General features: G+C 44.8%; 1 protein-coding gene across 2 annotated transcripts in view; it reads left to right on the forward strand.

The window, feature by feature from the left end:
• Nucleotides 1-3,122: 3,122 nt before the first annotated feature.
• RPS27A (ribosomal protein S27a) overlaps nt 3,123-13,225 on the forward strand; it is a 29,446-nt gene continuing 19,343 nt past the window's right edge. Inside the window, exons 1-3 of one of the 2 annotated variants that reach the window (XM_085612604.1) lie at nt 3,123-3,531; nt 4,128-4,224; nt 4,305-4,366. In XM_085612604.1, coding sequence (XP_085468730.1) covers nt 4,319-4,366 — 48 coding nt within the window. In that variant the 5' untranslated portion in view covers nt 3,123-3,531; nt 4,128-4,224; nt 4,305-4,318. Of the gene's footprint in view, nt 3,532-3,907; nt 3,978-4,127; nt 4,225-4,304; nt 4,367-13,225 lie in introns of those variants that run through there. The other variant, XM_085612603.1, reaches the window with a different exon arrangement.

The following is a 13,225-nucleotide window of genomic DNA, read 5'->3' on the forward strand; positions in this document are numbered from 1 at the left end:
GAGGTGTGTCCACGATGCGTTTTGCGCCGTTTCCTGTCGCGGGCACTAGGCCGACCCACACAAGTGAGGTACCATTTTTATTGGAAGACTTTGGGGAACACGGGGTGGGTGGAAATTTGTGGATCCACGCAGATTCCAGAACTTTCCACCACAGAAATGTGGGGAAAATGTGTTTTTTTTGGCAATTGTTTAGGCTTGCAAGGGATTCTGGGTAGCAGAACCTGGTGGGAGGCAGTCAAGTCACCCCATCCCGGATTCCCCTGGGTGTCTAGTTTTCAAAAATGTATAGGTTTGCTAGGTTTCCCTAGGTGCCGGCAGAGCTATGGTTCAAAAACTACAGCTAGGCACTTTGCCAAAAAAGGGTCATTTTTCACAGCGAAATTGAGGTGTCTCCACGTTGCGTTTCGCGCCGTTTCCTGTTGCGGGCACTAGGCCGACCCACACAAGTGAGGTACCATTTTTCTCGGAAGACTTTGGGGAATGTGGGGTGGGTGGAAATTTGTGGATCCACGCAGATTCCAGAACTTTCCACCACAGAAATGTGGGGAAAATGTGGTTTTTTTGGCAATTGTTTAGGCTTGCAAGGGATTCTGGGTAGCAGAACCTGGTGGGAGGCAGTCAAGTCACCCCATCCTGGATTCCCCTGGGTGTCTAGTTTTCAAAAATGTATAGGTTTGCTAGGTTTCCCTAGGTGCCGGCAGAGCTATGGTTCAAAAACTACAGCTAGGTACTTTGCCTAAAAAGGGTCATTTTTCGCTACAAAATTGCGGTGTGTCCACGTTACGTTTTGCGCCGTTTCCTGTCACGGGCACTAGGCTGACCCACACAAGTGAGGTACCATTTTTCTCGGAAGACTTTGGGGAATGCGGGGTGGGTGGAAATTTGTGGATTCACGCAGATTCCTGAACTTTCCACCAGAGAAATGTGGGGGAAAAGTCATTTTTTTGGCAATTGTTTAGGTTTGCAAGGGATTCTGGGTAACAGAACCTGGTGGGAGGCAGTCAAGTCACCCCATCCTGGATTCCCCTGGGTGTCTAGTTTTCAAAAATGTATAGGTTTGCTAGGTTTCCCTAGGTGCCGGCAGAGCTATGGTTCAAAAACTACAGCTAGGTACTTTGGCTAAAAAGGGTCATTTTTCGCTACAAAATTGAGGTGTGTCCACGTTACGTTTTGCGCCGTTTCCTGTCGCGACCACTAGGCTGACCCACACAAGTGAGGTACCATTTTTCTCGGAAGACTTTGGGGAACGCGGGGTGGGTGGAAATTTGTGGATCCACGCAGATTCCAGAACTTTCCACCAGAGAAATGTGGGGAAAATTCCTTTTTTTGGCAATTCTTTAGGTTTGCAAGGGATTCTGGGTAACAGAACCTGGTGGGAGGCAGTCAAGTCACCCCATCCTGGATTCCCCTGGGTGTCTAGTTTTCAAAAATGTATAGGTTTGCTAGGTTTCCCTAGGTGACGGCAGAGCTATGGTTCAAAAACTACAGCTAGGCACTTTGCCAAAAAAGGGTCATTTTTCACAGCGAAATTGAGGTGTGCCCACGTTGCGTTTTGCGCCGTTTCCTGTCGCGGGCACTAGGCTGACCCACACAAGTGAGGTACCATTTTTCTCGGAAGACTTTGGGGAACGTGGGGTGGGTGGAAATTTGTGGATCCATGCAGATTCCAGAACTGTCCACCAGAGAAATGTGGGGAAAAAGTGGTTTTTTTGGCAATTTTTTAGGTTTGCAAGGGATTCTGGGTAACAGAACCTGGTGGGAGGCAGTTAAGTCACCCCATCCTGGATTCCCCTGGGTGTCTAGTTTTCAAAAATGTATAGGTGTGCTTGGTGTCCCTAGGTGCCGGCAGAGCTAGGGTTAAAAAACTACAGCTAGGCACTTTGCAAAAAAAGGGTAATTTTGCATTGTGAAAATGTGGTGTGTTCACGTTGGGTTTTGAGCCATTTCCTGTCGTGGGCACTATGCCTACCCCTACAAGTGAGGTACCATTTTTATCGGGAGACTTAGGGTAATTCAGATTTGTAAAGGAACTGTTATTACCTATTGACTTTCGATGCATTTCTGCCTTCCAAATGAAAGACAGTGTGTAAAAAAGAAGTCATTCTAAAAAATAACTGATAAATCTCATGCTAGTATGAGTATTCCCAAATTCGGAAATGTGCAAATATCTACTGTTTCTAAACTCTATATTTTGTTCCCATTTCAGAAATACATAGGTGTCTTTCATACCGATTTTTCCATGTACACATTTTTACAGAATAATTACTATATACCCGGTACATAATAAAAAACCATTGCAAGTTGCTGCTCAGTTTTTGGCTCTGGGTTCGTCGGGTTCTTGGTGAATACAAGTCCTATATATCCCCACAACCAGAAATGTCCAGCGGATGTAACGGTACATTGCTTTCAAAGAGCTGTCATAATTACAAGAAGTTACAGGTGAAAACGTTGACACAAAAGGCGCTTTTTTTCAACAAATTTTCAATTTATCCTATATTTAACTGTTAATTTCTATAAAGAAACCTTGATGGATCTACACAAATGACCCCTTGCTGAATTCAGAATTTTGTCTACTTCTCTAAAATGTATAGCTTTCCAGGATCCATTATTGCTTTTGTACCCATTTCTACCATTAACTGGAAGGAGGTCGAAAGCACAAAAAATAGCAAAAATAGGCTATGTCCCAGAAAAATGTGTAAAAAATGTTGGGTTTCTGACAAAAGTCTGGTATCCCCTAAAAGCTGGGAAAATGTTCATTTCAGCCCCACAAACCCTTTTTTGATAACACTTGCAGGGAAAACCTCAGAAGCTTTCATTTGCAGTACGTTTTTCCCATTTTCCCCCAAAAACCCTAAATTTTGCTGTATTTTGGCTCATTTCTGTGACCCCTCCAGGGGAATCCACAAACCCTGAGTACCTTCAGAATCCCCATGATGTTGGAAGAAAAGGACGCAAATTTGGCGTGGATACCTTATGTGGTCAAAAAGTTACAGGGGCCTCAGCGCACAATACCCCAAATAGCCAAAAAAGGGCGTGGCACAGGAGGGGAAAAGGCCTGGCAGGGAAGGGGTTAAAAGAACATTTGCTTGTTAATGAGGCTTTGTTGTTTGTTCACCCCTTCTTAGAGCCTCCGCATCTCGACTCTGCCTATCGCTGGAAGAATTAGCCACTGCCCCCACGGAATTTTGTTTAGCTATACCCCCCTCCTGCCCCCCGAAATGTGGCTCTAGTTGCGCCTCTGAATTCACCTATTACTTCAATAGCTTTACTCCCATACGCCAGAGGTCTATGGCTGATTTTTTGAGTTCCACTTACTGAAGCTTTTCCAATCATCCAAACCAATTAACATAAATGGAGATTCTAACGGAACCCAACACTGCTTGGTAGCTCTGTCTGGATATTCAGAGCAAACAACGTGTGCCCCGAAGCCATCAAGAACAATTCCCAGTATGCACCTTTGTTGAAAACTTTCTACGGCGCAGTTCTTTCGACCACTGAGTTTAATGATTGAACCGCCAGCCTCCACCGTAGGTATTAGCCTTGATTACAGGGTTGGCCTTGACATTTGGTAGCCATCTTGGAATGAGGTCCTTTCCCTTAATTCTAAGTTTAGGGTAAGGTAAGATAATGAGTTTTTAGTTGTCTTCTAAGTTTTAAGGGGAGGGGCAACAAATAACTATGAAAAGCTTTTTCCAATTATTAGAGGGACGGGCATTTTAAAATTTTAGCCCATGGACGCAAAAGAAAATGAAAGGGAAATCATTGGGTTGGAAATACTTATTAAAATATATGCAGGGGATCTTGCTAATGAATATTCACAAATATTCCATCTACTTTTGAATTATACCGTTGAAAAGCCAATGTCTATTGAGTGTTTCTCAAAAAACAAGGGGTTCTGCTTAGCATCCGAAATGGTCACTGTGTTGGCTGCTATTCAGTGGGTCCTGTAGGGCCGTGTGCTTCCGTTTTATAATTTGGTAGGCATTTCCATAAACCATTATTTTACGTTAATTAAGTACCTAAACCACTCCAAAGGCTCCGCGGGATAACACTTCCCACGCAGCTGCCGAGGAAGAGTATTTTGAACTAATTTCTTTCATATTTTGAACTAATTTCTTTCCTTGCAGGCAGTGCGCAGGTCGCCTGTGCACCCTGCGCTGGCGTCAGGAAAACCCCGTAGCGTGCGCAAGAGGTCCTTTTCTCGCCGTCCGCCATTGGGAGGAGGTGAGTGCTGTTGTGCTCCTGGTTTTGGAAACAACTGAGAGGGGTCGTCTACTTACTAATCTTTCGGTGTTACTCCGCAGGTGGAGCCGCCGCCATGCAGATCTTCGTGAAGACCCTGACGGGCAAAACAATCACCCTAGAGGTGAGTGACCGGGGGCCTCCGGTACTAATGCGGGCTTGTGTTCGGGACCGGTAGAATGTAACTGGGGGCCTGGCTCTGAAGATCATGTGCTCGACTTGCCCTACCTAGTTATTTTTTTTCTTTATCTCAGCCAGACTTGTGGCTTGAGTCCCTGTTTCGAAGCCTTTAGTTCGGTGGGACCAAGTCTTTGAAACAACACGTGCGTGGCCGAGCCTACTTGCTTCCGCCACCCTTTATCCACTGAATGGCATTTCATGATTTGGGGTTATTTTACCTTACTGTATTCTTTGCGCACTCTTACCCAGTATTTTGTTGAGCCTAAGGTTTGTCACTTGTTCGAAGTGTGGTACCACGTCACGATCAGTGTCGAGACCTGTGCTTATCTGTCCTTTTTGCAATGAAATTCTTTCATATTGGGTTTCACGAGCCCTTGCTTGACCTCTGTGACATCAGGCTGACTGTAACCTGTATCCTCTGCTGCTTTTGCTCATTTATAATCTGCCCCACCTGTAGTATGTAGGTATTTTTTTAAGAATATCTAACTGGCTGTCATGCAAAATAATTATGGGGTCTATAGCGATGACGTGGAGCGCATTTATCTGCCTTTTTATTGAGTGAAAGTTGTGTATATTTTGCAAGAATTGGACTTGGTCAGTTGTCTCAGAAAATTGTATGCAAGATCCATCCTCGCTATTGCAAGTATGTGCTCGGGGAAGAAAAATGATTTTAATTTGTACAGATTAAAGATTGGTTCGCGGTGATATACAGCTCCAGTTGTGATCTATCTAATATGCCGTTTAACTTTTTAGCGTTGTACATAATCACGTGCTTTACGAGGCAGTTTAGCAAAAGTACTCCTATTTGGATTTGAAGTTTGTTTGGAAAGAGATCTTGCATCTGATAGTTCAACAGCAGTTCTGAGGTTAGTATTTGTGTTGCTTTCATTTTTACCGGACAAGCCACTGTAGCATGCTCGTTAGTATTATCTTGCTCGCGTCAGAAAACAAGAGTTCATTTCTGCACCGAAATCTGATGGTGTAGAACATTTTGGCTGCTATGCAAAGTCTTCGGACTTATTTTGTGTTGTAGCAAACTGTTAGACAGGCTATCGCTTTTTTGGGCAAGTGCTCAGGGTTGATGGTAGAATTGTTGGCAGACATGGTACGTTACTAAAACTTGTTTTAACTACTTTAGCCAGTAACTACGTAAATTCCCCCCACAATGCGTTGTCAATGAAGTGTGTTATTGTCTAGATTACCAAACACAGACCTTCAGGTGCCGTTTAAAAAAAACAAAAAAAAAAAACATGAAAATCAATGCCTCCTTACACTCCCCCCACAATGCGTTGTCAATGAAGTGTGTTATTGTCTAGATTACCAAACGCAGACCTTCAGGTGCCGTTTAAAAAAAACAAAAAAAAAAAACATGAAAATCAATGCCTCCTTACACTCTACGTTTGCCTTCCCAAGCCTTCATTTTTCCAGCAGTTGGTTTGTCAGCTGCGGGCGTTGTGAAAAAGGTATTTTATATTTTGTATGGCACCCAACTGCCAGTGGCTTTAGTAGTAATGTATTATTTATAAGGTACAGTAGAACTGAAACAACTGGGCGAAAATGGCCATGTCTACCGTGCCTTATGCGCACGGCGATCTTTGATTAGATTCCTAAGGGGTAGGTATACGCTGTCATGCTGCAATGCACATTTTAGTTGCTGTTACTAGGCATGCTGGTGACACCGATGTGCATTTGTGTTATAGGTTGCATGCCTTTCATTGTACACACGTACAAGATATATCTGAATAGGCTGACCACCTACTTCCAGGTCATTGCAGACACTTATTTCCAGTCCTGGACTTGAGTGACAACCTAATACATTCTGGATTTTGTAGCTGCTTTTGCTTTCATTGAACTAATTAGACTAATCCTTGTGTAATCAATGATTCATATGTGAAAAGTTAAGGGATGGAGACTATCATGACATGGAGTGAGGTGGGCACCCAGTTATGAGTCCGAAATAATAGAACTGTAATGGATTTGGTATTGAGGTCAGTGACTCAAGCTGCTTTGAGGAAAGAAGGGCAGCGGCTATGAGGTAAAAGGAAGCAACCAAGGACCGTAAGATCTCCTGAATGAGTACTGATCGGCTGATGGTTGGAGAGAGCTTTGGAAGGCAGAGATGCCGTATGTTGTGGGCAGGAACTTGTCTGAAACGTCCCAGTCAGAGCACGCCAGATGTGCAAAGTAAAGGCAGTTTACAGTAAACTCAGTACTGGCACTGTCCTTCCCACCAAGATTTGGCATGTTTCTTTTTGTTACACTCGGGTGATAATGTGTGAAGTGCTGTAAATTGTTGGGGCAGCACGGAGAGTTTTGCAGAGGTACCGCATGGTCAGGTGCTTAAGGGTCCATTTGGAACCTAAGTCGTCCTAATGTGCTTTTTAAGGGTAAACTAGCAGCTAAGAAGAGCTAGCTGCCATTAAAGGTTAAAATTATATTGTTGTGTATATACTCATGGATCACTGTAAACTTTGGAAAGAAACCAGGGAGGACATACACCAATTGGTGGCCGTTTATTACTGCAAGGAAGTGTTATTCCCCACTGTTACTATATGAGGTGCTACGGTGTGATTTTATAACTTTAAAGGGTGGTCTTGCCTGCATTTCATGGCTTCTCTCTCAATCAGTAGATTTCCAGTTTCCAATGAACGTTCTTGTAACGTAAAGCCAACTCGTGTTTCGTCTGAGGCAGACTTTTTCAAGTCTATAATATATACATAATACAGTCATTCAAAACTTTATTCATTCTATCATTTCAGACTGCTTTTGTATCCTAGAACCCGAATGCCTTCCCCCATGTGTCAACCAATTAGTCAAAGAATGTAAGTAGTTGTACCAAATGTAGTGTACCCCTTGTGTTAAGGAGAGATTATACATTTGCTGTCAGTCTATTTAAAAATAACGAGGTATGAATACATACCAACAGCACACCCTTGTAAGACATTGATTATTATTATTTTTTTTATTTACAGAGCTTTATATAGCACGAACTTGACCCGAATCAGGTATCCGAGCGTTTTACATAGCACCAGTTTCATTACATGAGGACACGTTAATTTTTTAGGTCTCGCCTGAGCCAGCGAATGCGCTGGTCTGGCGAGACATTTAGTGTGTAGGCTTTAGAAATCCAACCACAAGCTTTTGTTGGCCTAGGGCGTGTGGTTACGCGCACAGTAACGCTTTCCTCGCATCGCTCGATCAGGCTCCCATGTGGCTTTCCTCTCGCTTGATCTCCCAAGAGTGCGCTTCAACGCTCCTCCCGCTGGCTGCTGCTGCTCCTGGCGCCATCTAGCAATCACTTTAACGGCCGCGCGGCCAATACTTGTGATATATTTCATGCGCTGCAGCGTACCATCACCGTCTGCCATATTGCGTGCTGCATAGACTTTTATCTATGTATGGAACGTCTAGTTTATACGGCAGCCCATTCCTCATCAGGTTTCATCTAAATGTGGCAAACTAATTTTGCGTTTTATAATGACGTGACATGTGGGCTGTAGCGTACCTTCATTGTTTGCCATAAACGCGTGCTGCATATATTACTTTCTAGGGACAGAATGTTCAGTATTCATGGCGGCCCATTTCTCCTTATTAGGCTTTCACTTAACACGGATAACTACTTATGGACTTAATAATGATGCGACGTGCGTCAAGATAATTATTTGGCTTCTTCCACTGGGGCACTGGATTTCTAAGCTCCTCCCCTACGGGCAGTTCGGGCTGGACTGTTCCCATGAGGCACAGGGTCAAGACGGATTTGCATATAGCCAGGTCTAAACTGGGGTGGCATGGTGAGCAAAAGAATGATGGATTTAACCCAGATCTCTTGACTGGAGGTGAATGTTTTGATTTGTTCTGCATTCCGTCCATCAATTGTGTGTCTTTTGCTTTCTCCCCTACGGGCAGCATAACAAGGGGGAACTGGTAGAGGTTAGTTTCCATCCCATTAGGAGTGTCTTGAGACAGAGTTCAAATCCCTTGGTGACTGACTTAATGTCTGGTATGCGCCTTCACGCATCTATTTCTCTTCTCTCCTCTTCCCCCCCCTCTCTTCCCCACCCCTAAGTGGCAGCCAGAGCCTGATAGCACTGCTTGTCCTTATAAAAAAAAAAGAAACAACAACAAAAAAACATTGGCATAGCCAATAGGTCTTGCCTTTGGGGCCTTATAAGTGTTTAACCATGCAACAGTTAATGTTGTTGCACCAAGGATATTGTGCTGCATACCTAAATACTTATAAGGTCCCAAAAGCGAGACCTATTGGCTATGCCAGTGCTTGTTTTGTAAGGCATTGATAACACCACACCAGTGTCCTACTGCATGATCCTGTTGAATAATCATAAAATGGAAACAAAGGTCACGAAGACCTATATTGTACATGATAAAAAATTCTAAGAGTATCCAATTAGTCACGCAGTATCGTCTGGTTAAAAAAAATTGAATTAATATACATCCAAAGCACGTATTCATTGTGCTTCCCAAGTAGTAAAGACTCGGTGAGTATGTGCTTCTAAAAGTCTTTAACGGGGTGTTAATAGTCTACGCAATTATGTTCATGCTAGACCAGCTAGCAGTGAAGCCATGATAAAGTAAAAATGAAGTGGACAAAAAGCTCCATGTTGTATCCACTCTAAAGAGAAGAGTATATAATAACACTATCCAAGAACCAAATCTGACCCTATCCAAGAACCAAATCTGACCCATGCATCAAAATGTAGACCCCCCCCCAACGCCAAAGTGCTTCGTGCGTATAAACTCTGAAATAGCATGGTCCTTGAAAATGAAGAAAGGACTCTTACGGATGCAACACCATTTTATAGTGGAACCGGCAAGTACAAAGCGATATAGGTGCAAAGAATAATCGTTGTAAATGTGCACCACCACATCGGCCAGAAGAACTCCATCCGCCCCTTGGTTCTCGGAACCACTCAGATTACTTAGGCAGGGATTACGGCGACAGGAGCGTCGTTGGCGGTCCAGTGGGTATGTGTGTGAGAGGGACAGACATAAAACTATGTTGAGGCTATATAAGAAGGAGGTAATAAAAACCAAACAAGAATATTTTACCTCTCTTACTGCCTCACTTTCCTCACCTAAAGATCTTTTTAAAATCGTAGACACGCTTACCTCACTAAAGATGCCAGACCCGGTGGTGAGCTCACAACAGCTGTGCAATGATATTGCACAATTCTTCAACACCAAGATTGTGGATATTTATTCAGCTCTGGAGCTACAAAGGGTGACTCTATCTATCCCCTTAGACTGTGTTCCGCCATCTTTATCTGAGGAGGTGCCCTCTGGAAGTTTGTCTAGTTTTCCCTCTCTTTCCCTACTGGATCTTGAAGGCCTCTTGACCAAGGTTAGGTCGGGTTCCCCATTAGACCCCTGCCCCCTTAAACTCCTCAAACAGTGTAAAGACTGTCTTCTTCCACCATTACTGGGTGTGATGAATGGGGCAATTAAGGAAGGGACCTTCCCCCTTCAGTGGAAGAAAGCGGTGGTCAAGCCTCTTTTAAAAAAACCCTCTCTTGACCCGGGTGTGCTTAAGAACTTCCGCCCTATCTCGTTGCTTCCAGCTCCTGCCAAGATGCTGGAAATCCATCTAAATAAGCATCTTGTTGATTTTCTGGAAGCCCATGATAAGCTGGACCACTCGCAGCACGGCTTCAGGAGAGAACACAGTACCGAGTCTGCCCTTACTATCGTGCTCGACACCATTCGCACTAGGGTTGATAAGGGACTGACTACTCTCCTCATCCTCTTGGATCTCTCGGCTGCTTTTGATACCCTGTCTCCCTCAGTATTAACATCAAGGCTGAGGGAGATCGGGGTCAAGGGCACAGCACTTAGTTTGCTGACATCCTTTCTTAATCAGAGGGAACAGAGGGTAAAGCTGGGGGATTTTCTGTCTCCATCCCTTCCTGTGCTTTGTGGGGTCCCTCAGGGGTCGGCTTTAAGTCCGACCCTCTTTAACATCTATGTTACCCCACTGGCCAGGCTTATTAGATCCTTTGGGATGGAGGTTATCTCCTATGCTGATGACACACAGATTCTGCTGTCCTTTACCCAACCCACTATCCAGGCTGCCTCCAATTTTAAAAACTGTTTGAAGGCAGTCGCTCAATGGATGGTGGGTAATTCATTGAAATTCAATGGGGATAAGACAGAGTTTCTGGTGTTCGGGGGAAAGGAGGATTTCTGGTCAGCTGATTGGTGGCCGCCCTCTATGGGGGTGTGCCCTACACCGTCGACCCTGGCCAAAAAATCTGGGCGTTTTGATCGATCCCCTTTTGAGGATGGATCAACAGGTAAGCAGGACCATCTCCACCTGCTGGGGACTGATAAACATCTTACGGAGGATCAGGCACTATCTGTCTTTCCAGGCCAGGAAACAAATTGTCCTGGCATTGATTGGGTCCAGACTTGATTATTGCAATGCTCTTTATTTGGGCATCAATAAGGGCTTGGTGACCCGTCTACAGATGGTGCAGAACGCTGCCGCTAGACTGGTCCTGGACCTGCCTAAACGGGCCAAGACTCATCAGGCAAGAAGGACCCTGCATTGGCTCCCTATTGAGTCCAGGATATCCTTTAAGTCCCTGACTTTGATTTATAGAGCCTTGGCAACCAATCGGTCTGGGGGTATGAAGGATTTGCTGGTCCCCTACATTCCCCCCAGAACTCTCCGGTCGTCAAATAAACTTCTGCTTTCAGTGCCCAGGATACGTAAGGCTAGGTGGGGAGGTAGAGCTTTTTCAACTCTTGCTCCCAGGCAGTGGAATTCCCTGCCTTTGGAGATAAGATCTCTTCCATCGGCTCTGGCTTTTAGGAAGGCCCTTAAGACCTGGCTTTTTGCCAAGGCCTACGCTTAGATACGATCTGCCTCTTTTTCGAACTGTTTTGTTTAGGCGCCTTGATGCCTTCGGGCTAAGTAGCGCGATTACAAGTTTCCATTCATTCATTCACAAAATGTTAAAGGATGTCTGTTTTGTGTGTCTGGGCGGGGTGGTGGTGTCGTCTTGTAGGTACTCCGTGTACAAAGACGAGGGGGTCCTGGGTACAGGTTTTGACATACCACAAAGTCCGTCTATGGGTTATAGCCTGCCTTCTAGACGGCTAAGCTGCATTCCGACGACTCTCTGGTCCAGCAGACATTGCAACTTCCAACCGTCGGGTCCTTGGTCCTACACAGTTGCAGGGATCTGGGCTACCATCCAACCTTAGCAGGCTTCTTCGGCCGCTGTGTTCCTGTGCTGCGAAAATGAGGGCAGTCGGCTGACCCATGGAGTCTCTTTGCTTTGGCTGGGCTCTGGTGACTTCTTCTTGCGCAGGAAACAGCAGGCACAGTCCCTCTTCTTTGTTACCCAGCAGGTGCAGTCCATGTCAGTGCAGCCTCTCTTTGCTGGGAACTTGGTGCAGCTGGGCAGACCTCCAGTCCATCCAGAGTTCTGGGCGCCCTATTAATGCTGCAAAATGGTCTTTGGGTAAGTTGTGGTTGGTAGGCAATGGGCTGCCAGGTTCCCTCCCTCCTGATGACCACTTTCTGAGAAGTATGGCATCAGGCAATCCCTAAATGCTCTTTCTGCCCACTCCCAACATGGCAAAGCCCCTCTTGATGCCCAGAGCTCCCTAGCCCAACCTAGAGATGTCCACCAAGCGGGCTACATGCCCCTGGAAAACCAGTTTAACAACTGACTTTCTCTTCCTTTCTACCTAATGACTAGTGCAGCCTCTTTCCCAGTTGTTCCCCATTTGCCCTTCAAAGGTAGCTTCAATTTCTTGAAGCTCCCATTTCCGCCTAACACCTGGTGATAACCTTTCCAGTGGCAGACATTTATTATGTTTCCTGGGTGTTGTCGGCACGTCGCCCCAGGAGGGAAGAATGCGGTCTGCTGCACAGACCCAGAGCCCAGCAGTAAAAAGACACTGTAAATCTTGGGCCACTTATGAGCCAAACTCTAAAGTTGCACTTTGTCCTTCATTGTCATTAAATTCGATTTAACCATTCAGATGTAATGCACTGGTTCTTATGATACCTTATAGTACCAACTTTAACCCCTTCGGTGCTCATGACGGAACGGTTCCGTCATGAGCCACGGTTGAGCTGTGCTCATGACGGAACCGTTCCGTCATGACCACGCCCGCGCAAGATTCCGTCAGCACAGCGGCGGAATCTGCGCAGCATGGAAGGGGTTAATAGTCCCGTTCAGCTCAGAAGTGAGCAGGGCTGCAGTGTCAGCCTGTAACTCTGTACTTGCCAATGGGGCTACTAGACTTAGAACAGTAAAGACGATGTAGGGGTTTTATTGCTGGAACATTTAAAAGTAAATGTTCCACTTTTTTAACATACAGCACCCTACCTTAGGGGTGACGTGCATATATTAACACGCATTTGCAATACAATAGGTCTTGCATTACTGAAAGTTTGAACTATTGGCGTTGCTAATAATAATGCAATGCCCATAGCGCAAACTTTCAGTATTGCGATACCTATTGTATTGCAAATGCTAAATGCTTTTTTCCCTATTTATCTACTTTTGTGGAAATCGCGGCACCGGTGCTTCAACTTAAGAGGCTTAAAGCTAAAGCGCGGGTGCTGCCATTTCGACAAAAGTAAACCAATACAAAGCAATGATGGCCACTTTTTTTTCAATTTTTTTTTTTTTTTTTTTTTTTTTACTTTTGTTACAATAGCACACCCTACTTTAGCTGTAAACATTTTAAACGCAGGTGCTGCGATTGTTTTAAAAACGGAAAGGGGCATGGTGCTGCTTTTTTATTTTTGTTTACTTTTGAAGAAATC

This window comes from Triturus cristatus, chromosome 6, assembly GCF_964204655.1.
Source record: "Triturus cristatus chromosome 6, aTriCri1.1, whole genome shotgun sequence".
In the NCBI taxonomy this organism is placed as follows: domain Eukaryota; kingdom Metazoa; phylum Chordata; class Amphibia; order Caudata; family Salamandridae; genus Triturus; species Triturus cristatus.